The 21906-nt window shown below is 44.7% G+C and overlaps 1 protein-coding gene across 1 annotated transcript in view; it reads left to right on the forward strand.

Moving 5' to 3' along the window:
- LOC138498274 (histamine H3 receptor-like) overlaps positions 1-21906 on the forward strand; it is a 359313-nt gene that overhangs the window by 203336 nt on the left and 134071 nt on the right. Inside the window, exon 2 of the mRNA XM_069622112.1 lies at positions 4439-4605. Coding sequence (XP_069478213.1) covers positions 4439-4605 — 167 coding nt within the window. The remainder of the gene's footprint in view (positions 1-4438; positions 4606-21906) is intronic.

Here is a 21906-nt window from a genome sequence, read left to right on the forward strand (position 1 = left end):
CAGAGTAAGAGAGGAGACAGGAGAGAGAGCCTGTAGACCAGGCCTTAAAAAGAAGAATAGGCCTGAGTGGGAATGATGGCAATGGGGATCCACCCCAGAAAGATCATGGCAACTCTCCCTCCTGGCCTGTTGGGCCTGGGCTCAGAAGAGAATCTTGTAGCCTTCAGGGAGAAGTGTGTAAAAACTCGTGACAGAGCTGTCCTTAAACCATGTCAGTGAGAGACAAGTCCAGGTGTTCAAGGAGGTGGCAGATGTCAGAGTAGTGTTTGACTGTGGAGTGAGAGTTGAGCATGGCAACATTGAGCAGATTGCCATTATTTGAAGATTTATGAGGGAGGGTGCACGTGACAGAGGTCCCCCCTCGTAAGCGGTACTGGTACCTGAGAGATGGAGGCAAGAGAGGCAGAGGGACCGAACGGGAGTGGAGGTAAGGGAGCCGGGACAGTGGTAGATGGCTAGGGAGTCAGTGTAGGAGGGGCCTCAAGGGGCAAGGGAGCCCCAGATTAGCTAAGCCCCACTTTAGCTAAGATTTTCTGTGAGTATTCTGACAAAACATGTTATAGTGTTAGGAAGAAACAAGGGCCTCTGCTTGACACATTTGCAACTTTGGGCCATCCCTCTAAGTAACCTTGAAAGAGTCAGAAGAATTCAGATAATTGCACAATTTACTCAATGGTCAATGACCAACGGCATCCATTAATGGATGTAGTTCAATTAGTGGAAAGAGTGTTTTTGAATTAACACTAGAGAGGAAGTATTTAACACAGGAGCAGTATATTGAACACGACATGTGTCAATTGAACCCACTGGCACTAAATGCATGCAAGCTACAATCAATAACTTAAATGGGCACTTTTAGATTACACACAGGAAGCTCCTCTACTCTCCGAAAGAGGTGAATCCTGGAAAAAGAATAAGAAACTGAAAAATTACATTTCACTTTGAAGGATAGTAAACCATTAAACACATCTCCAATTTTGCCATTGTTAGCTTTGATTCCGTCACAACTTGTCATCAAATGCGCTGACTTTGAATATATTGAATATGTGGAACTTTTACAGTTAGGCTCACAAAACAAATCTTGTATCCACTGTAAATCTGGGTATATCATCAGTGCTAGGAGATAGAACCCCTAGTTAACAGTAAACATAAGGTTGGTATAACCGACACTAATTCACAGGGGAATAGAACATGATGGAATCACGCTAACATCTTTGTGGCTATATTAACAAAAAGGTAGATGCCATTTTGAGCTATTAAAATCTAGAGATCAAATCTTCTGACATTTAATATATTGACCATTTAGAGTTAGGCTCACACATGAAATCGTGTGCCTACTGTAAATGTGGATGTAAATGTGGAAGTGTTGTTAATTTCATCTTTACATTTGCATCCACATTCCTTCAGAGGGAACATGATTTGTGTGCACAATAAACTACTCTGTCAATTAATCTGACAGTGTGCACTAATGCTTCGATTGTTTGCACACAGAAGGGAATACGTGTCACATGTGACAAGCGAGATGGCCCATTCTCAGGAACTTTAAGTACAAATTTGAACTGGGCATGGTTGCCACGTACTCTAGAACCTGCCATCAAAAAAAGATTAATGATAAATGAGTTGTGTATTATGTAATGGGATACTTAATGGCATAAACATTGGAGCTGCCCAAAAATCTGTGTGTCGGGTTGTCCGACACATGGAGGACCATTCAGTAAGAGGCGGGATTCAACCCCATGACCTCCTGCACCTCTATGCATTATGCTGCTATTTAATCTGAAACAATATCAGGCCTGGATTTGAAAAAGGCAATTTCTGCCAAAACACGTGTGATCCTTAAAGGCTATGAATTAAAATAAAAGGAACACACAGCTCCTACTGAAACCACTTGTTCATCTCTTTATTTTTCAGCGCATTGTCAGTTGTAAGCTCACCCAAACCAGAATCAATTGTAACAAACGGAGTAGAGGGTCTTGAAGTCTCCATAGCAGCTTACTCAAATGCGAAGCAGGATCTAAATATGTACTCAACCTAAAATCAAGAACTCTTATCAGGTCGCAAAGGTACCTTTTGAAAGGTGTCATCCAAAAAAGTCCCTCATTAGTTACGCAGGTAAATTAGTGGCCCTCACTGGCAACGTTCTAGTTAGCTGGTCTGGGGAAAGTGCCGGTCACAGAATTGCTAGCACGTTTACTGGCATTTTTCCCACACCAGTACACTTGTAACTAGGGCCATTGACTTAATTAGGCACTCAGGGGCAAAGAAAAATGCTCCAGTGGTCAGAACCTTGAAGACTCCCTTTCCCTCATTCACCCACTTCTCATGCACATCTGAAAGTCATTCCAAAATTCTCTCTGTTTTAAAGCTGTGCCAGGTGTCAAGTGACACTCTGAGACCCTCATCTCATATTTAACTATTTTCACTGGCACAATGCACACACATACACCAGATAACAAAGGGCCATTAACATCTAAAAAGGTAATGCCTCTCTGGTGTAAAAACTGATGAGGATTAGAAGTCTCCAATGACTGTAGAGGAGGAAGCAACCATAGAAAGGCCTTTCTGTTACTAAAGGAGTGCCATGGTAGGTCATGCTAATCAATTGGCCATTGTGGATAAGGAAAGTCGTGCACAGTATAACAGAAAATTCACTGGTGCAGCAACATTTTGCCAAGGTATTTTCTCTGATGCAAAATTGCTCAGGTGAAAACAATTATCAGTTTAGGCGCATTTGTGAGTCCTTCAGAAGGAACATTAACGTTACTAAAACCATGCATAGCACTGTTATGCCAGTTTGAGCACCTCTTTTTATGCTCGGGAAGTTGTTGCATTTTTGCCTGGCAGAGCTGGGGCATGGATCGTACCTTACATCTACATTTGCCCCTTTGGCTACGGCTGGCTACAAAAATGCAGTAGCGCCAGCTTGTTATGTTCATTCTGGCATTAATGCGTTCAATTCCTGTGGAATCTCATAGCATTCAGCAAATGTAATCAAAACAGTGGGTACTCCACAGGAATCCATAATAAATTAAATTGCTAATTTTGAACAAAAATCAGAAATTGTGCTGGATGGGACTGTGCACAATTTAACTTACACGCAAAAGATCCATTCTGTGCAGTGTTCTACATTTTCAAAACAAAGTGGACATGTATATAGTAAAAAAGGTGAATTCCACTTTACTCTTCAGTTTTCGTTTTGGAAAATGTTCATAATAGTGGGAGACATTTACTATGGAATCCCCCTGCATTTACCACGTTTAAAAGTCAGACCGACTCATGGAAATATATTGGTGAAACTCTAGCATGAAAATACGTGACGTCTTTGCACCCTGTGCTGTTTTGAGGCAGAGGATGGAAGCACCAGGTCTGGGTATTTTCAGTGCCCTCACTGGCCTCAAAACAAAAGACCATTTGTTTTCACAGATCATTAAAGATCTTAAGGTAGGCTTAACACATACATGCGTATTTTAGCACCTTTTTCAATGACCAATGGGCCTTGCCAAATGATCCCCACTGCCTGGCATTCGGACATAGCAGGTGAAATGTTAAAAAAAAGAAATAAATGCTAAAGGCAATTTTGCCTGTTTTAACCCGTTTTTCTAACACTGTTGGACTACAAATGACAAACATAGACCAAAGGGGACCCAGCTGCATGTAAGTGAACACTGATGATTTCCCTCTGTGCAATCACCCCGGCAAAGAAAATGGGCCTCATGACAAGTTTGCTGGTCTGGAAATAACGGTGCCGGTAAGCTTACCGGCACTGTTGTTTCTGGACCGGCAAACTACAAGTCTGCCTGCTGGAGCCGCTGTGCCCGACTGGCCGGACCCTGCTGGACACAGCAGCCAAGGTAGGTGCTTCTGTGTTCCCCATTGCCATAGAGTCTAATGGGAATAGGGAATTACAATTTACCAGCGCCTGACAATCCGGACCGCCGTGGTTGTAATCCCCTGGTGATTCTGGCAGGCCAGGCGCTGGTAGCACCGGCAGGGTTACCGCCGGACTTGTAATGAGGGCCAATGACGTCTATTGAAACAAACAGATTTGCACTAGAACACTCTTTGCCCTAGTGGAAGTAGCGTCTAAAATGATACTTTTTATGTAGCATGACACTTAAATGGCAGCTTCACAGAAGAGCTCCCTCAAAATGCAAGTAACAAAATACACCCGCAATAATCGATGCTGCTTAAGCGTTGTGTTGCATCGGTAGGGACAATGAACCTCTACTGTAAAACTAAGTACATGTATGTCTGATGGTGGCAATAGATCTAAACTTTGTTTAATCAGCCCGTACCTTTTCGTATATGTAATTTTTCGAATTCGACCAAAACCTCCCAAAGTTCAGGCTTTACAAAAGGAATGTTTTAAGGACGTATTAAGATGTATTTCATGGTATGAACAAGGAAATGTTGCCTTATGAACTCTCCCTTTTTTTAGGTTCCGTCTCAATGCCGTGGTATATTATATATTTATACACTGGAAGGTGGTCTTTTGGGAGACATTTCTGCAAAGCGTGGTGTGCTATAGATGCCTCTGTGTGTACGTCTTCCGTGTATGCAATTCTACTCATCAGCTATGATCGCTTTCTCTCAGTCACTAAAGCTGTAAGTACCAATGTTTGTATGTCACATTTTACTAATAATATTGTAAGTATGCTTGTGTTTATGAAGGCGACACTATTTTCTGTGGGACACATTTTACAAGGCATTTTATTTGGTTTAGCTGAGTTTGTAGCTGCAGTGTGTGCGATGTCAGTATCTAATAATCAAATGCACAAATAGTGAAACAGGCAATGTGCAACTGGATGAATCAATAAATGCATGTGCACACATGAAGCCTGATAGTGCAAAATACACAAGCGCAAATATGAAATGTGATCACAAATGTGAGACTATCCTGCCTAATTGCCTCGACACTTTTCTGAAAATGGGGAAAGTGATGCCATCAGGTGCATTGGGAATGAAAGTCAACACCCACAAAGGAGAAAATACCACTGGCGAAATGACAACAATTTGTTTGAAAATGTGCCTGTCTCAAAATGGCCAGCATTGCTACTGTGGCCCTGGCCACTATGCTTGGATGTAGAAGGTGAGGGAAGGAGAGGATCTTCCACTACAAGACATCTATTTGGTATGTCTCATGAGGTATGTCTCCTCCACCATAGGACACTGCCTAGGAAGGACCTACCCCTGCCACCAAAACCTATACCTGCCAGCCTAACTCCTTGCTCAGCACCTGAAATTACTGGTCCAACCATGACCAACAAAGCACCTGAAATCCCTATACTTGCAAAAAAACCTCTAAAGCACCCAATTCTCCTGGTACGCCACCAACGTCCTCCCAGCCACAGGTAGACCCTCATCCCTGACCATCAGAGGTGCACTCATCAACGCTCGCTCTCTAGTCGCCTATGCCCTAGACATTGCAGACCTTATCTCTAACAATGACCTGCACTTCCTGGCCATTACTGAGACCTGGTTGCACCAAGCAGCAGGCCCAGCATTATCCCTAGTCATTCCAGATGGCTGCTCAATAATAAGGAAAGACAGAGAAACTGGCAAAGGTGGTGGAGTAGCAATCATTGCTAAAATGACCTTAGGCCTTAGAGCCATCCCATCTGCTAGTCTCTCCTCAAAGGAACTATTGACAGTCAAGATCCCCCTCTCACCCTCTCAAATGATCCTTATGCATCTCATCTATCGGCCTCCAGGTCTCATCTCATCCTTCAAAGAAGGCATCACTGACCTATTGACCAATAACACCAAACCAGGATCACAAATTGTCCTGCTTGGAGATTTCAACTTAGGCCACCTTGATCCTATCTACCCCAATGCCATAGCACTGGAAAACTCCATCTCCCATCTTGGCTTTAACCACTGCATCACAGCACTGACGCATAATAAAGGCAGAACTTTGGACTGGCTGGCAGACCACAACTTGTCTACTACCATCCTCCAAAATGAGATCACCACCTGGTCCGACCACCATTACATTTCCTCAACATCCAAGGGAAGGCACACGCCAACCTTAATCCACCTATCGGCCCGTAAGTCCTCACCAGAAACAATTGAAACATAACGCTCCAAAGCTTACGCCTGTTGATTCAGTACATCTTAGACCCAGCCAACTACAAAGACTTAGACCCCAACAAACTGGTTGACCTCTACAATAACACAATGGAGGCAGCTCTAAATACCATCGCCCCCATTAAACCAACTAAAGCTAAACCAATAGCCCATCTCAACAAATGGTTTACCCCAGAACCATAAACCTTCCGGAACGCCAAGAGAGCAGCAGAAGCTACATGGAGAAAAATGACCAACATCTCTAACAAGGCGCTTTTCACCTCGGCTGCCACATCATATAAATCAGCCATCCTTAACGCTAAGAAAGAGACCTATAACAATATAATATGTAATGCCAAATCCAGAACTAAGGAGCTTTTCAGTAGTCTCAGGGAACTTGAGGCCCCAGCCCCCCCTTCAGAAGCCTGCATTAAAGACGCAGACTGGTGCTCTAAAATACAAAAAGCTCTTACAGACAAAATCACCTTGCTCCAATACAAAATTGAGCAAAAAAGAACAGCTTGGCCAAGAACGTCACTGCCACCTCCACCTACAGTACGCCAGTATGCTCACCCCTTGCATGCCCACCATTCTCCTTTTCTCCAGTTTATCCCAAAGAAGTGGAAGGTATCATTAAAGGCCTTATACCCTCAAGATGCCAACAAGATCTCTGCCCAGCAACAATTATTCAGGAAGGCGCCAAGGATATGGCCCCTTTCATCACTGACAATCAACTCCTCCTTCAAGACCAGCTCGGTCCCCAACAACCTCAAGGAGGCCTGGGTTATGCCTCCCTTAAAAAAAAATAAACTAGACCTCAATACTCCACCAACAACATGCCTATCACCACTGTCCCTACCTCCTAAATATCTTAGATAGAGTGGCCTATCTTCAAATCCAGAAAGACCTGGAAGACATAACTTACTGGGTTTCAGAGAATCTGGCTTTAGGCCAAGACATGGAATGGAAATGGCCCTCCTTGAACTAAAAATCCAAATGGATGAGGATAAGGACAAGGTTAAGCTGGCTATGATCCTGCTGCTAGACTTATCGGCAGCATTCGATCTTATTGATCATCAGATCCTTACTGATCACCTGTCCTCAGCAGCTGCCTTCTCCAGCGACGCTGCAACCTGGATACAATCTTTCCTGTTCAATTGCACCACAAGGGTCTTCGCACCCTCAACCTCAGCAGACCCAATGCCCATTTACTGCGGTGTACCACAAGGCTGGTGCGTCTCACCAACGCTGTACAACATCTTTACTAAGCTCCTCTTGGACCATCTCGACAACCTGGGATTCACATACAGGAATTACGCTGATGACACCCAGGTTCTCATCACGCTCGCAGAGAGCTATGAATATGATTACAAATTGATCAACGACATATGCTTAGAGATCCAGGCTTAGATGGCTGACCACAGCCTATGCCAAAATTACTAGAAGACCGAGCTCTTGTTCGTCGGCTCCCAAGTACGCCTAAACAAACTAGACACACGATATGCCTCCGTCAACATTGACTGGAATTTGATCAAAGTGGCCAAAGAAATCAAAACCTTGAGGGTCTACATAGACTCCACCCTATCACTCAAAAGGCAAGTGAATGCCACTGCTTCTACAACAGCCTACAACAATAAAATGATGAATGCTTGCAAACCATTCCTCTCTCCTAGCAGCTGCTCTACTCTAGCCAGGGCACTAGTTCTTTCCAAGATTGAATACTGCAACACCCTCTTCCTAGGCACATCGGAATGGAACCTAAACAAACGCCAGGTCCTTCAAAACAACCCCTTAAGGTCCGCTCTGAGCATCTCTAGATCCACCCACATCACCAGCCACCAACAGGATGCCCGATGGCTCCCAGTATGAGATAGAATCTCCCTCTGCACACTTGTCATCACCCACAAATGCTTAACAAACTCGGCTCCCAAATACCTGGTAGATAATTTCAGCAAACACCAATCATCCAGACCAATTAGAGCCCCTTATCCGTATAGCCTGACCATCCCCAGATTCAACCTAAAAAGAGCCGGCAGAACTAGCTTCCCTGGGTTAGCTGCCAAACATTGGAATGTCCTACATCTCAGCCTCAGAATGGAACCCTCGTTCTGGACCTTTAGAGCCAAAGTAAAGAGCTGGCTCTTCGATAAGAGGCATGAATGATCGGCTCGCTTGCCACTAAAAATATTGTGCCTGCTTACTCTCATTTTGTATACATCACTCACTGTAACACTAACAGTTTGATACGATCACACTTCCTGTCAACCATCGACCGCCATGTAACCTTGGTCGACTGCACTTATTATTGTTCCTATTGTTCTTGTCATTCTGTTAAGCATCTATATGCCTGTAACTCTCACTCAAGCTTTGGCGCCTAGTTACCTGAGGGTTTGGTGCGCGGTACAAATAAAATAAATGAAACTAAACTAAATGGTGAGGAGGTATTGTTTCCCACCATATGGTATCATGGGTTCAAAAGGGTGAGTTGTCCTCAACCACAGGACATTTCATCCCTCCCCACATGTCACCATGCTTGATATACTACTTGTCCTGGTCACTGGGTGACTGCAATGCAGTAAGTCACTTTTTTCCAGTGCAGCTAGTCATGCAGCCTGTACTAGAAGCTGCAGGGCCTCATCTTAATCATCAAGAAATACATCCAACTGGTGCAGATGGTGCCCGGGAGACATCAGGTGGTACAGCAGATGTATGATGATTTCCTAATATCCACGTTGAACTTTGGATATTTGACTACTGCCACGCCATGTTGCAGATGCAGCTGGTCGCTATGTTGACAGTGAACGCTTCTCCATGTACTGACATGATAACGTGCCACACCCTAGATAGTGCAACGTTTGAAAGACGTCATTGCTTATGCGCCCCTTCCATGATGGCACCACGCATTGACAACAGTACATCTTTCCACACTCTGTTCCACACATGGGGCCTCATTACAACCCTGGTGTTGGACCATGATGCTGTTAGCACCATGGTCCATGCCGGATTCCGCCATGGTGGATGGCGGATTTACCGCCCCATTCCAAGGTTGGCGGGCGGTAAATCCCCATTCACCATGGCACCTTCCCCATTCCCATTTTTGGCTCATAGGGCTCAATGGGAATGGGGAAGGCGCTAATTACGGCACCGTAAATTACGGTGCCGTAATTAGCACCAAGGTCCCTTAGCGGGTTGGACTTTAACGCCTGCAAAAAGCAGGTGTTAAAGATATATCTGAGGAGAAGAACACCAGAGGCTTATGTCACAACACTAATGTATCTTTTTGTCTTGATGTTCTTTGCTTTTTCCCTAGTCTATCCTTGGTTCTTGACCGTTGGTTCTTGACCGCTTCTTTCCCTCTCCGTGTGCTTGTTCTCCCTTGTAGCTGCTCCAGGAATCTGGGTCTGAAGTATGGAGTCTAGCCACCATAAATCCTCTTACCTTTTTGGATCCATCCTGCTTCTGTTCTCTATCTGGAAGAGAGGGATTTCCCCTAATTGTGTTTTCCTATATTATCAGAGGTTCGCTATGAGCACTACGCCTTTTGGAGTTACTTGTGCATACTGGGTGATGCCCAGAGATAATCTTCCCTCCCTGCAGGAGTCCCAACTGCAAGTCACATCTCAGAATCTCAGCAACAGTGTTTCAGGTCAGAGGTGAAACCAGTTCCTGACAGTTTGCGATGCCCCCAAACATCCTTCAACAAATGCAAGAGCTTGTTCATGCAGTGTAAGAATTGCCATTTCAGGCACACAGCCTGAAGGCAGAAAACATAACCTTGAACGAGCTGGTACTCACAGGTGAAGTCATGCCCCAGGACATTTCTCAGCTCGGTCTCACTGTAGACATGTATGATGCAACACCAAAAAGACTGAAGGAGATTTTGGGTACGTGCACAATACATTTCACCCTTAAGCCCCTACTTTAAAGTTGCCTTTTATATCACTCATTTGGTTGGAAGTGCCGTATTCTGGGCAAAGCTTGTAACCAGTGAAGATATTCTCCTGGATACTTACAGATGTTTCATCAGTGACCTTGAGGCCATGTTTGATCATCCTGACTTCATATATACTACATAGGAATCTCTACTTGACTTTGTGCAAGGTACTCAAGATATACTCACCTACACGGCAAAAGTCAAACAACTGGCTAATGAAATAGGTTTGCCTGAGGAAGTCTGTTTTATGCTTTACCAAAAACGATTTTTGCTGACTCATAGGATTAGTTGGCCCCTGTTCCCAGGCCTGGATCTTTCGGTGCCATGGTTTCTTTAGTTGACCAGATTGATTCCCATCTCCAAGAAAGATGAACGGGGAGATGCAAAGCACAGGCCACTTCTTTAAGATGCCACCATAGTCCACCTGGGTCAAACACATCTCTTTAACCATCCCCTCAGCTGGAACCTGAACCGGTGCAAGTTGGATCAGCTAGAGGCCCATTGGCAGAAGAAATTTATTGTCATTTGACACACATTTTCTGCACGTACTGCAGTTCTCAGAGCTGTTTGGTTCGGGAGTGCCCTGTGGCATCACCACACCGCAGGGAAATGCTGTCTTCTGTTCCTAGAGGGAACAAGGAAACAGGAGCGTATCACAACCCGCAATGTTCCCTTATCTGCTGCTGGCAGATCTCAACCATCATTGATAGTACTCCAGGTTGTGTTCTTTCTAACAAAGGGGCACCAGTTACAGGTCTTAGGCCTGTTTGAATTTGGGTCTGCTAATGTCTTCATGGATGACACCTGGGCTCAGTCCCAAAATATTCCTAGATGCTCCAAGAACATGATCCAGGTTGTGGAAGTTATTGATGGTCAGCCACTTCCTTCTAGGCCTATAGTTGAGCAAACAGTATGGATCAAAATGGAAATCATGCTGAAGAACTTTTTTTATCTTATCAAAGCAACCCATTTCCCGGTTGTCCTGCATCTTTCCTGATTACAGAGGCACAATCCCTTTATTAACTAGGGGGCTGGAACCCTATCTCTTTGGTCGTAGATTTGCGTGCAGCAGTGAACCTTGGACACCATGATTTTGGATGGTGAGACACCAGTAGAATCTGCAAGGAACTCCCAAAAATGCCTATCACACATGAGTCAGGTCGCGTAAAAATATGTTATGTTATTTGTTATGTTATTTGTTATGTTATTTGGCATTTATATAGCACATTATGTATCATTGGTATGATCTCAAAGCACTGGTAGGTTGAACGCCCTTGCAAACCGAAGTTCAGTCAGTAGAGAGAGAGAGTGTGGTATGGTGCGTGGGCACACCGGATATATGTGCAGCAGGTGTGGTTGTTGCATGAAAGCTGCTTCTTAGCGGTAGGTGTGGTGCTGAGGAAATCAGTTGGATGTGTTCAGTCTGAAGGGTGGACACCCAGACTGAGTTCTGGCTGCGTTAGGCCTGAAGAGACACTTAAGCTTAGCTATCAAGAATTCCGAGACGTGTTCTCTGACTCCATGGAAAAGAAGCTTCCTGCGCATAGTCCAGAGGACTGCACCATTGATTTGCTTCCTAATGTGATTCCTAATGTGATTGTGCCATTCGGAAGAATGTTTATTTTGTCATTGACTGAAAAAGAGGCCCTGAAGCGCAATTTCGATACTGATATATGCAATGGTCTAATACAAGAATCCAAGTCACCTATAGGGGCTTCTCTCTTTTTCATCCTAGAAAGGGACAACATGAAGTTGCATATATGCTTCAACTTTCATGTCCTAAATCAGGTCACAATCAAAGACAAATTTCAACAGCCCCTCTTAGTAGACGTTCTCAAAACTTGTTCTCCAAGCTGTCTACCATCTTGTCCTTATTCGTCAAGGGGACCAATGTAAAACATCATTCAGGACACCTTTTTGACACTTTGAATATCTAGTGATGCCATTTTGTTTGATGAATACTGAAGCTGTTTTCCAGATATTTTTCAACTGTATATTCAGTGATATTCTGTATTATTATGTCATAGTCCTGAAACAAGTACATGGCGATAACAAAGTACACCCGATAGCCTATTTTTTGGAGAACCATGAAAGACAGTGAAAGGAACTGTTTGGTGATAGAAAACATCTGGTGGATATCAAACTGGCTTGTTCTGAGGGTCAGTACATACTGTTGGGTGCAGCAACACCTGTAGAAATATGCACCGATCACCGCAACCTGCAGGCGCTCCTATCCATAGAGTGTAGAAACAGCAGACCGACTCCATTGGCATTTTTCTTGACTCAGTATCACTTTCATCTACACTATATACCTGGAAGCACGAACATGGTTGCAGATGCCTTGCCCCATATGTATGAAGTCTCAGACGAAACTCCAATGCTCTCCAGTACCATCTCACAAGTTAAGAAGTTTCTGTTGCATGTTGAACCATTTCTCTCTCTCGTATATCATGAAATCCTTACATCCTCCGTTTGGTGGGATATGTCTATCTCTAATCCATGGGGGCTACACCAGAAACAAGTGTATCCCTTCGAAGACAACTGCTTGTTTATACCTACCCCAGAATTGCAAACAATTGTGATTCGTTTATGTCACAATTCACTTCCCACAGGACACAGAGGCAATATACCAATTCTTTGGACTATTTGCAGCCACTTTTGGTGGCCTTCTTCAATGAAAGATGACATTTGCTCCTGTCTGTGCTGTGCTCCGAACAAAACATCCAAACAAAAGCCCCCAGGACCAGTATACCTACCTTCTCCTCCTGCAGTCCCATGGTAAATTATTTCAACAGAGTTCATTGTGGATCTTCTGCCCTCTGGTAGTTCCACTGCCATAATGGTCAAAGTGGACGCTTCTCCATGTACTGACATGATAACGTGCCACACCCTAGATAGTGCAGCGTTTGAAAGACGTCATTGCTTATGCGCCCCTTCCATGATGGCACCACGCATTGACAACAGTACATCTTTCCACACTCTGTTCCACACATGGGGCCTCATTACAACCCTGGCGTTGGACCATGGTGCTGTTAGCACTTTGGTCAATGCCGGATTCCGCCATGGTGGATGGCGGATTTACCGCCCCATTCCTCTTAACCAGAATGGCCCACTTCTCTCACTTCACAAAATACACAATGCTGCAGAAATGGCCAAGGTGTTCTTTGCGGATATGTTCAGGTTGTACCGTCTACCAGAATCTATAATTTCAGATAATGGCACTCAGTATATATCAAAGTTGTGGGCCGCTCTTTGTCAGGCAATAGAAATCAAAAGGGCTCTCTCACCCAGTTATCGCAACAGAGTTGCTGAAGAAGGTATTCAGGCTTTGGAGCAGTACCTTTCCTGTTTTTCTTCTATGGTACAGGACTGGGCATAATTTCTTCCAGTGGCTGAGTTCTCCACACATTAATCTCTGAAATTCATCCCTTTTCGGTAACTAAGGGTTTCATCCCAGTGTGTTTCCCAATGTTAGAAAAGACATCAGCCACATGCATTCAGTAGATCAATGGATAACTGACCTTCAAAGAACCAATAAAGAAACCATTGACAAGCTAAACACAGCATGACTTACGACCAAGAAATACGCTGATTAGAAAGAAGCAGATCACCCTCCTATTGCTGTAATGATCAAGTATGGCTGTCGACCAAGCTTCTACCCAAACACCTGTGTCCATCTAAATTCTTACCAAGATACTCCCGACCATTTTGCATAGTATGGAAAATCAATCCCATGGCTTATCATCTTCAAATGCCCTTAATATGGAAACTGATCCACCCTGCATTCCACATCTCTTTTTTCAAACCATTTTACCCATCTTCTTCCAGTAGACAACCACCTCCCTTGCCAATCCTACTTCATAAGGAACCTGAATTTGAGGTGGCAAGAATTTGTGGTTCGAGATATCGTTGCGGTCAACTCCAATACTTTGTTGATTGGAAAGGTTATGACCCTTGGGACAGGTTGTGGGAACCTCCATCAAAAATACATGCTCTTCTGCTTCTTTGTCGCTTTCATCGCCTTCACCCAATGGAGCTTGGGGGACCTTCCTTGGAACGGGGCATAATGCATGTTACGATGAGGACACAGCTAGTAACCATGGTGACAGTGGATGCTTCTCCCCGTACCATCACAACAGCGGGCCTCACCCAATATGGCGCTGCAGTTGAGAGACATCATTGCATATGCACCCCTTCCATGATGGCACTGCAGCTTTCATGGCAGTACGCCGTTCCACAATAAGTTCCATACACGGTCATCTATATCATCTATATCTGAGGAGAAGAGCTTTGGAGTCAAGCATTGCAATGCTAGGGTGTCATTTTGCCTTGTTGTGCATTGCTGTTTCCCTTGCCTTTCCTGGGTTCTTACCGGCTTGGATGTCTCCCAACCGTAGCGCCATCTTGGGTGAGGCACGCTGTCGTGATGGTACGGGGAGAAGCGTCCACTGTCGCCATAGTTACTAACTGTGTCCTCATCGTGACATGCATTATGCCACGTTCCTGGATGTGAGATAGAGAGGAAGGATGTCACAGTAATTGCAGGTTTTTAAAATGTAAAGATGTAAACAGCCGCGGTAGCTCCATTTCATCACCCCTGAAACGACACATTTTATAATTTGTTTTGGTCCTTTATATCTTGCTTAAATCCAGCCTCCTCCAGCTTTTAAGCACTGGAACAGATACTAAACCCATACTGTACTGCATCCACTTGTTCCCAAAGCAAGTGTTTTACCCCTGAGCTAGCCTTCCATATATATATATATATATATATATATATATATATATATATATATATATATATATATATATGATGAAAAAGAGGAGAGGGGCGCACTCCAGTTCCCTGCACAGTAAACCTTCTCAGCTACAGGTGTTCTCCTCCGACCGGTTTCTGTGCCAATACACGTCATCAGGGAGGCTGTCTTAACTTGCAGCTCACAGCAAGTGCAGTGTTAACACTTAGTGATGATTCTGCTGCAAGGACTTCTGGTAGCTGTAGTCATCAGGTTTGCAAGGAACAAACTCACACCCAATCCCATAAATGGGGAAAGGGGGGGAGTAGCCTACAGTGAGGAACTCCAAAGTTGGGCATATGTTACCCCGGTGCAGCACCCTATAAGATTTCTGAAGATTCCACCCTTCAGAAAACTTGCAAATGTGATGAAAAAGAGGAGAGGAGCGCACTCCAGTTCCCTGCACAGTAAACCTTCTCAGCTACAGGTGTTCTCCTCCGACCGGTTTCTGTGCCAATACACGTCATCAGGGAGGCTGTCTTAACTTGCAGCTCACAGCAAGTGCAGGTGTTAACACTTAGGGATGATTCTGCTGCAAGGACTTCTGGTAGCTGTAGTCATCAGGTTTGCAAGGAACAAACTCACACCCAATCCCATAAATGGGGAAAGGGGGGGAGTAGCCTACAGTGAGGCACTCCAAAGTTGGGCATATGTTACCCCGGTGCAGCACCCTATAAGATTTCTGAAGATTCCACCCTTCAGAAAACTTGCAAATGTGATGAAAAAGAGGAGAGGGGCGCACTCCAGTTCCCTGCACAGTAAACCTTCTCAGCTACAGGTGTTCTCCTCCGACCGGTTTCTGTGCCAATACACGTCATCAGGGAGGCTGTCTTAACTTGCAGCTCACAGCAAGTGCAGGTGTTAACACTTAGTGATGATTCTGCTGCAAGGACTTCTGGTAGCTGTAGTCATCAGGTTTGCAAGGAACAAACTCACACCCAATCCCATTAATGGGGAAAGGGGGGGAGTAGCCTACAGTGAGGCACTCCAAAGTTGGAGTATATATATTCAGTAAAAAAACTGTTAAAGGGACGTTATGGTTCAAAGTTAAACCAAAAAACCCCTCAAATTCGGCAGTTATGGTAAGATAAGCAACCATAACTCGCACCACCGTGCACTGCTAACACTAACACCCAGGACATCAAAGCTGACATCACAAATGTCATTGATGACATCACTGATATATTGTTTTGTTATATTGAAAAGGAGTCCCTCTACTGAGAAATACATTGGCCAAATAGCCTGTTCGATGGAATTTCTTCTACTGAGGATGGTCTACCACCAGGTTTCCGCTCACTGCACCCTTCACAGAGGTGAAATATCCATTTGCATATCAGTGTTTGTCTCAACCACAAGGGCAGTCCAGCACTGAAATGCTATGCCATTCTCTGAACAAGAGTACCATCAGCAACCCCAGACAAGTGTACCAGTCTTGTTGGGCCTCTCTCAGTGAAGTGAAACTGAGCGTCTATAAGGCACAGTGAGCAAGGGGTCCATGTGTGGATTACTTAGGGTGTAACCCCAGGTTTTACAAAATGTAAAAGACGTGTGGGAACTTGAGCTGCAACAGATGGTTTACTTCAAAGGTGGAGGGCAACTTCATGTAAATTAATTATCTCACCTTGCATCTATCTACAGTGTGCCTGTGATGCAGGTCTGCCAGATCTGGGTCAGGTCACACAATACCTAGCAGAATTGGTGGCAGAAGCCACTGGGGCACACCCCTCTCATCACAGACCTAGTGGCGCACTGGATGTCCAAAGCAGACAACGAGAAACACTGATGAGATTTGCATTCATTCTGTGCTGTCAGTGAGTACTGCAGGCTGCTTTTACCCATTTCCAGCTAGCTAGGCTGAGCCCCCATGCCCGTATTGTTGCTACAGTACTGGGTATGAGCTGCACAGACACCACCGCCTCTGAACCCCACCATTCAGGCATTCTTCACTAATGGACTGCCAACCTGTTAGGGATTGTGGATTCATGTTTTTTTGCATCCTTGTTATTTCTCCAGCTAATGAGATCTAGATTCCAGGTGAAAAAAGCTGTGGCACATTTAACTGCATTTACAACTGCCTTTTTCAGGTGCAACAAAGATATCTGCTCTTGGCACTGCCTCTTCGTCCAGTGTCCCATAGGTCATAAGGACAGGGGTAGGGGTAGCAGAGGGGGAGCAAGGGTTAGCAGCTGCTACCCCTGGGAACCCTCACATGACATCCCTTGCACACATTGACACTTTTGGATGAGAATTCAGATATAGCAATCAGAGTTATACCTATATCTTTGAATATTTGCTGATGAGACTGGGTTTTGTTGGTTAACACATAAATTATCTTTTCTGTTCATATATATATATATCACTGCAAAAATGGTGTTAAAGGGACTTTATGTTTAAGTTGCGCTACTACAAACCTATCAGCTTCACTGAAAAATGTATACTGAAGGAACTTTCTGGATCCACTGCCCTACTAAAAACCTATGAAATAAACAAACAAAAAACATTGTTAAAGGGCTTTTACGGTTAAGTTGTGCTACTAAAAACCTATCACCTTCACTGAAAAATCATACTGAAGGAACTTTCTGGATCGGATCCACTGCCCTACTAAAAAACTATCAAATACATCAAGAAAAAACATAGTTAAAGGGACGTTGTGGTTAAGTTGCACTATCAAAAAACCTATGAAATTCAATGGAAACATTTTGCTACAGGGACGTTATGGTTACAGGTAAAACTGAAAAACCCCAGAAATTCTCCAGTTATGGTAGGTACGTTAAGGTATAGCAGCTTGCCCTTCCATGACCCGTAAAAGTGACACACCATCTCTGCACTTAGCACCGTGAGGTTACGTATCAAGCTGCTCACTGCGGTTTGTACAGGTGCATAAAAGATTGCATTGCACATATGACAGTCCGTAGTGAGTCTGGAAAATATGAACGCTGTTGCTGCTTGCTGACTTGCAGACAGTTAAATGTAAGTACAGCTAAGTAAACAACAAAATCTTCGGATCTCAAAGATTTTCAGTGCTGGTTGAAAATATACTGTGGCCGCGTGCAACGGCCTGAACAACTGTCTTGTTGCTCTCCCTAATGAAACTGCGTGTCTCCTGATGAAAAGCATTCCTATGCGGCAAAATGTACTCATCTCCATCAATGCTACAGATACAGCTAATGGTGTGCCATCAAGTGACGGTACTTTCGCTTTGATGCACAGATTGCTATATTTTAAGACGTACAAATAGCATTTTTGTGGCGTAATATATGTCATACAATATGTTGCAGAGCAATATCTGCGATAACACATTACCCGTGGTGAGACATTCAGACATATGGCCGCGCCACTGCACAAGCTGTTTAGGACCAGTGCATTAGACGTTGGATATATACATTCGCATTTGTATTGTACTGTTCATAGCAACCTGTAGAGTGGCCCTTTGTTCACAGGCACGAAGAATGGAACACAGTGGGCATTGGGACCGAGCTGCAGTAAACGGCTTTCATTCGCAATGCGTTTCCAAGTCCCTGCCCGCCCTTTGCAGTAGCTATTGCAATTACCTGCTAGCAAGATTATATACAGTGCTATAATATTTATAGGCGACTATTTTGCAAACGTTATGCTTCCAACACATTCTTGCTCACCCCACACCCAGAAGCCTTATTGCACAATCTCTTAGCTTCCACAGATCCATTTCCATGCATGCCATTCTGCAAATGGGCCAGATGTGGCACGTGGAATCCCAGAAGTAACGCAGTGTCCGTGTACTTTTCATGCTGTGTTGGGCGTGGTGGAATACATTTCACCAAGACAGCGGATTTCATATGTAGAGGTGGCTCTAAAAAGAGCCTTTTGTTGTTTTGTTTTTTTAGATGCTTTTAAGGAAACACAATTTTTGTGTTTTTTATAGAGATTTTAATTTTTCTGCACTCTGCCCGTTTTTATAGTAAGCTCTTCACTGCATCCTGTAGATGGAACAACAAAACACCATTGCTAATATTGGACAAAGAAATGACATTGTCATGGAAAAAGTTTGCATTTTTGGAATCGATGATGTAATTGTTGCTGAAGAACAGTTCAGCATCATACAAAAACATAGACATGCTTCAATTGATGATACACCTTCCGCCCTCTCGCTGTGAGCAGACTGCATTAGAACAGGTGCATGCTCTTCTTAGTGGTATGGATAAGAAAAGGATTTTCACTTTTTATACAGATTTTTCTTTTTGTGTACTTCGCGCATTCTTACAGTACGCTCTTCAACAAATCTTGTAGATGGAGCAACAAAATACAATTGCCAATGTTGGACAAAGAAATGCCATTGTCATGGAATGAATCTGCATTTTGAGAAGCAATGATGTAATTGTTGCAGATGAACATTCCAGAATTGAACAAAAAGGAAGCAATTTTTCCATTGATGATACATCTTCCACCCTCTTGGTGTGAACAAACTGAATTAGAACAGGCCCACCCTCTTCTTGGCAGTATAGATGAGGATACAATTTTCGCAGTGGGTTGAGTTGATGCAACACATATGAACAAGGCCCGTAACCCGAATGCTGATCTCCGTACTGTACCACGACAACATGAAAAGGCGTGAAAGTGACCAGTTCTTTGCAAAGGTCAATGACAACGCCGAAATTGCAGACATCGGCAGCGCACCGCTATGCCTCCACTCCATCCAACCTGAAATTTCCATGCAATTCTCTTTCCTAAGCATACCTGTGCAAATGTACCACAAAGGCATCACCCAGTAACAGCACTCTGTGGGCCTCATTACACGGTAGGCGGTAAGGGTTTACCGGTACCGGTAAGGGCACCGGTACCGGTAAACCCTTACCGCCTTACTACGAGGTCCCTTTGTGGGACCCGACCTTAACGGCTGGTGTAGACCAGCCGTTAAAGTTGGGACCCGCAAAGGGACCTTGGTGCTAATTACGGTACCGCAATTTGTGGTACCGTAATTAGCTCCTTCCCCATTCCCATTGAGCCCTATGGGGCAAAAATGGGAATGGGGAAGGGCCATGGAGAAAGGCAGAATTACCGCCTCGCCAACCTTGGAATGGGGTGGTAATTCCCCTTTTCTCCACGGTGGTACCGGTATGGTACCGACGGCAACCATGGCGCTAATAGCACCATGGTTTACTGCATTCCGTGTAATGAGGCCCTGTGTCTCTCAATTTCTACCACTCTGAGTACACAAAGTAAAGTACACATTTTTTATCGCCCCTTCCTGTGAGGCGGAACCTAAGCAGCTAATTGGATAATCTGCAAAGCCACATTCCCATTGGCCAGAATGCTTAGAAGGGCAGAATGTGGCACGTGTGCTTTCTGAACTAGCGCAAGGTCCACACCCCAGTGAAGCAGTAGGAGTCCTTATTCCTATTGATGCGCTTTCCTGTGATGCACACCCTGAGCACCAGATAGGACAATCCCTACAGACCCATTTCCATAGGCCAGCATGGTGAGAAGGGCAGACGTTGGCACGTGTGGTTCCCCAAGTATGGCAAGGGCCGGGCCTGAGTGAAGCAGGAGTCCTTCTTCCTATTGCTGAACTCCCTAAACACCTGATTGGACAATCCCCACAGTCCCATTTCAATTGGGCAACATGGTGGGAAGTGCAGATTGTAGCATGTGCGCCTCCCAAAATACTGCGAGGGCCGCACCCCTGTAAAACTGAAACAGTCCTTCTTCCCTTTCCACTATCTCCTCTGTAGCACTACCTCATTGGGTTATGTGTAAATAGGGACACACACATCCACCAATCGCATCATAGCTGCCATCATCCACCACTGTCACTCCGGTACAACACTTCAAATGTACCGTTACACAATTACGGTACACGTGTCGTGCCATTCCAAACCACGTCCACTGCAAACTTCAATAAAAGTATGCATGATTTCTCCATCCGCATACATCCACATGGCCACCCAGGATGTGGCACGTGTAATCAGTTTACTTACCTTTGAAACCAGGTGTTCTCCTGCATACTCACCTGCAGGAAACTGGTGCTTCATCATTTCATCTGCAGACTCTCCTGACATCCAGTGATCTTGATCCCGATGCTGCAGCACCGCACTCCGCATCCACAAACTTGGACCCTGTGAAGAAGAAGAAAGACAAGGTTAGAACATCCGTCCTAGGGCCGGGCCGCAATTGAACCCTGCACACCCCCTGGTTAACAACTTACCAGCTACTGTACCGATGCAGCTTTGTTCCTCATTCCCTCTGGCTGTTGTCTCGAGCTCCACAGCTTCTGCCGGGCCGGCAACATCACCTACAAGGGCATAAAGCAAAAGATCAAACATCAAAAGTGGAACGGACAGCAATACAAGACAACAAACTTTACAATACAATAAAAACAGATGAGGAAAGACAAAGGCAAACAGGAACACTTACCTGAAGTACAGTGGCTTAGTCGCAGCAGGACTGGACTACCACGTGCAAGGGACCAGTGAAGGAACTCTGTCCAGATCATACAAGTGCCCCTGCCAGAAGCAGCAGGATGGAGTGCTCGCCAAAACTAATCAACAGGTGAGCTTTCCAGGGACAGCGCATTCCCCCGGTACCACGGTTTGGGAGAAGGGGCCTGGAAGGGGATCAGGTGCACAAGCTGGCATACTCACGCCCCCTATTTTCCACGGAGGAGCAGTCCAGAGCAACATAACCTATTACCACCCGTCACCACATAAGTGCAGAGGGTGAAGTCAGACCTGAGCGACCTTACCTCTGGGAGGGCTGCAACCATGCGCCAACGCCTCCGCAGAGACCAGGTGAGCGTAACAGCATGCAAATAACTTTTTTTTGTTTTTTCTCTTTATATGCGTTTCTGTTTGCCTCTCCTCACATTTCTACCACATTCTCGATGCTTCTCGATGCTTCTTGCACAGTGTAAAAGAAAATGGCATTGCCAATGGTACTCAAATAAATGCCATTTCTACGGAACCACTGCATATTTTGGCGCCTCATGATCTCATAGTGGATGGAGAACATGCCAGCAATCTGCATAAATTCACACATACTTCTGTTTATAACACACCTTCCGATCTCTGGCTGAGGACAAATTGCACCGGCATGGGCTCAAACTCCTCTTAGAGTTATTCATGAGAAAACGACCTT

The sequence above is a fragment of the Ambystoma mexicanum genome, chromosome 5q (genome assembly GCF_040938575.1).
Source record: "Ambystoma mexicanum isolate Mex_15411 chromosome 5q, UKY_AmexF1_1, whole genome shotgun sequence".
NCBI lineage: Eukaryota > Metazoa > Chordata > Amphibia > Caudata > Ambystomatidae > Ambystoma > Ambystoma mexicanum.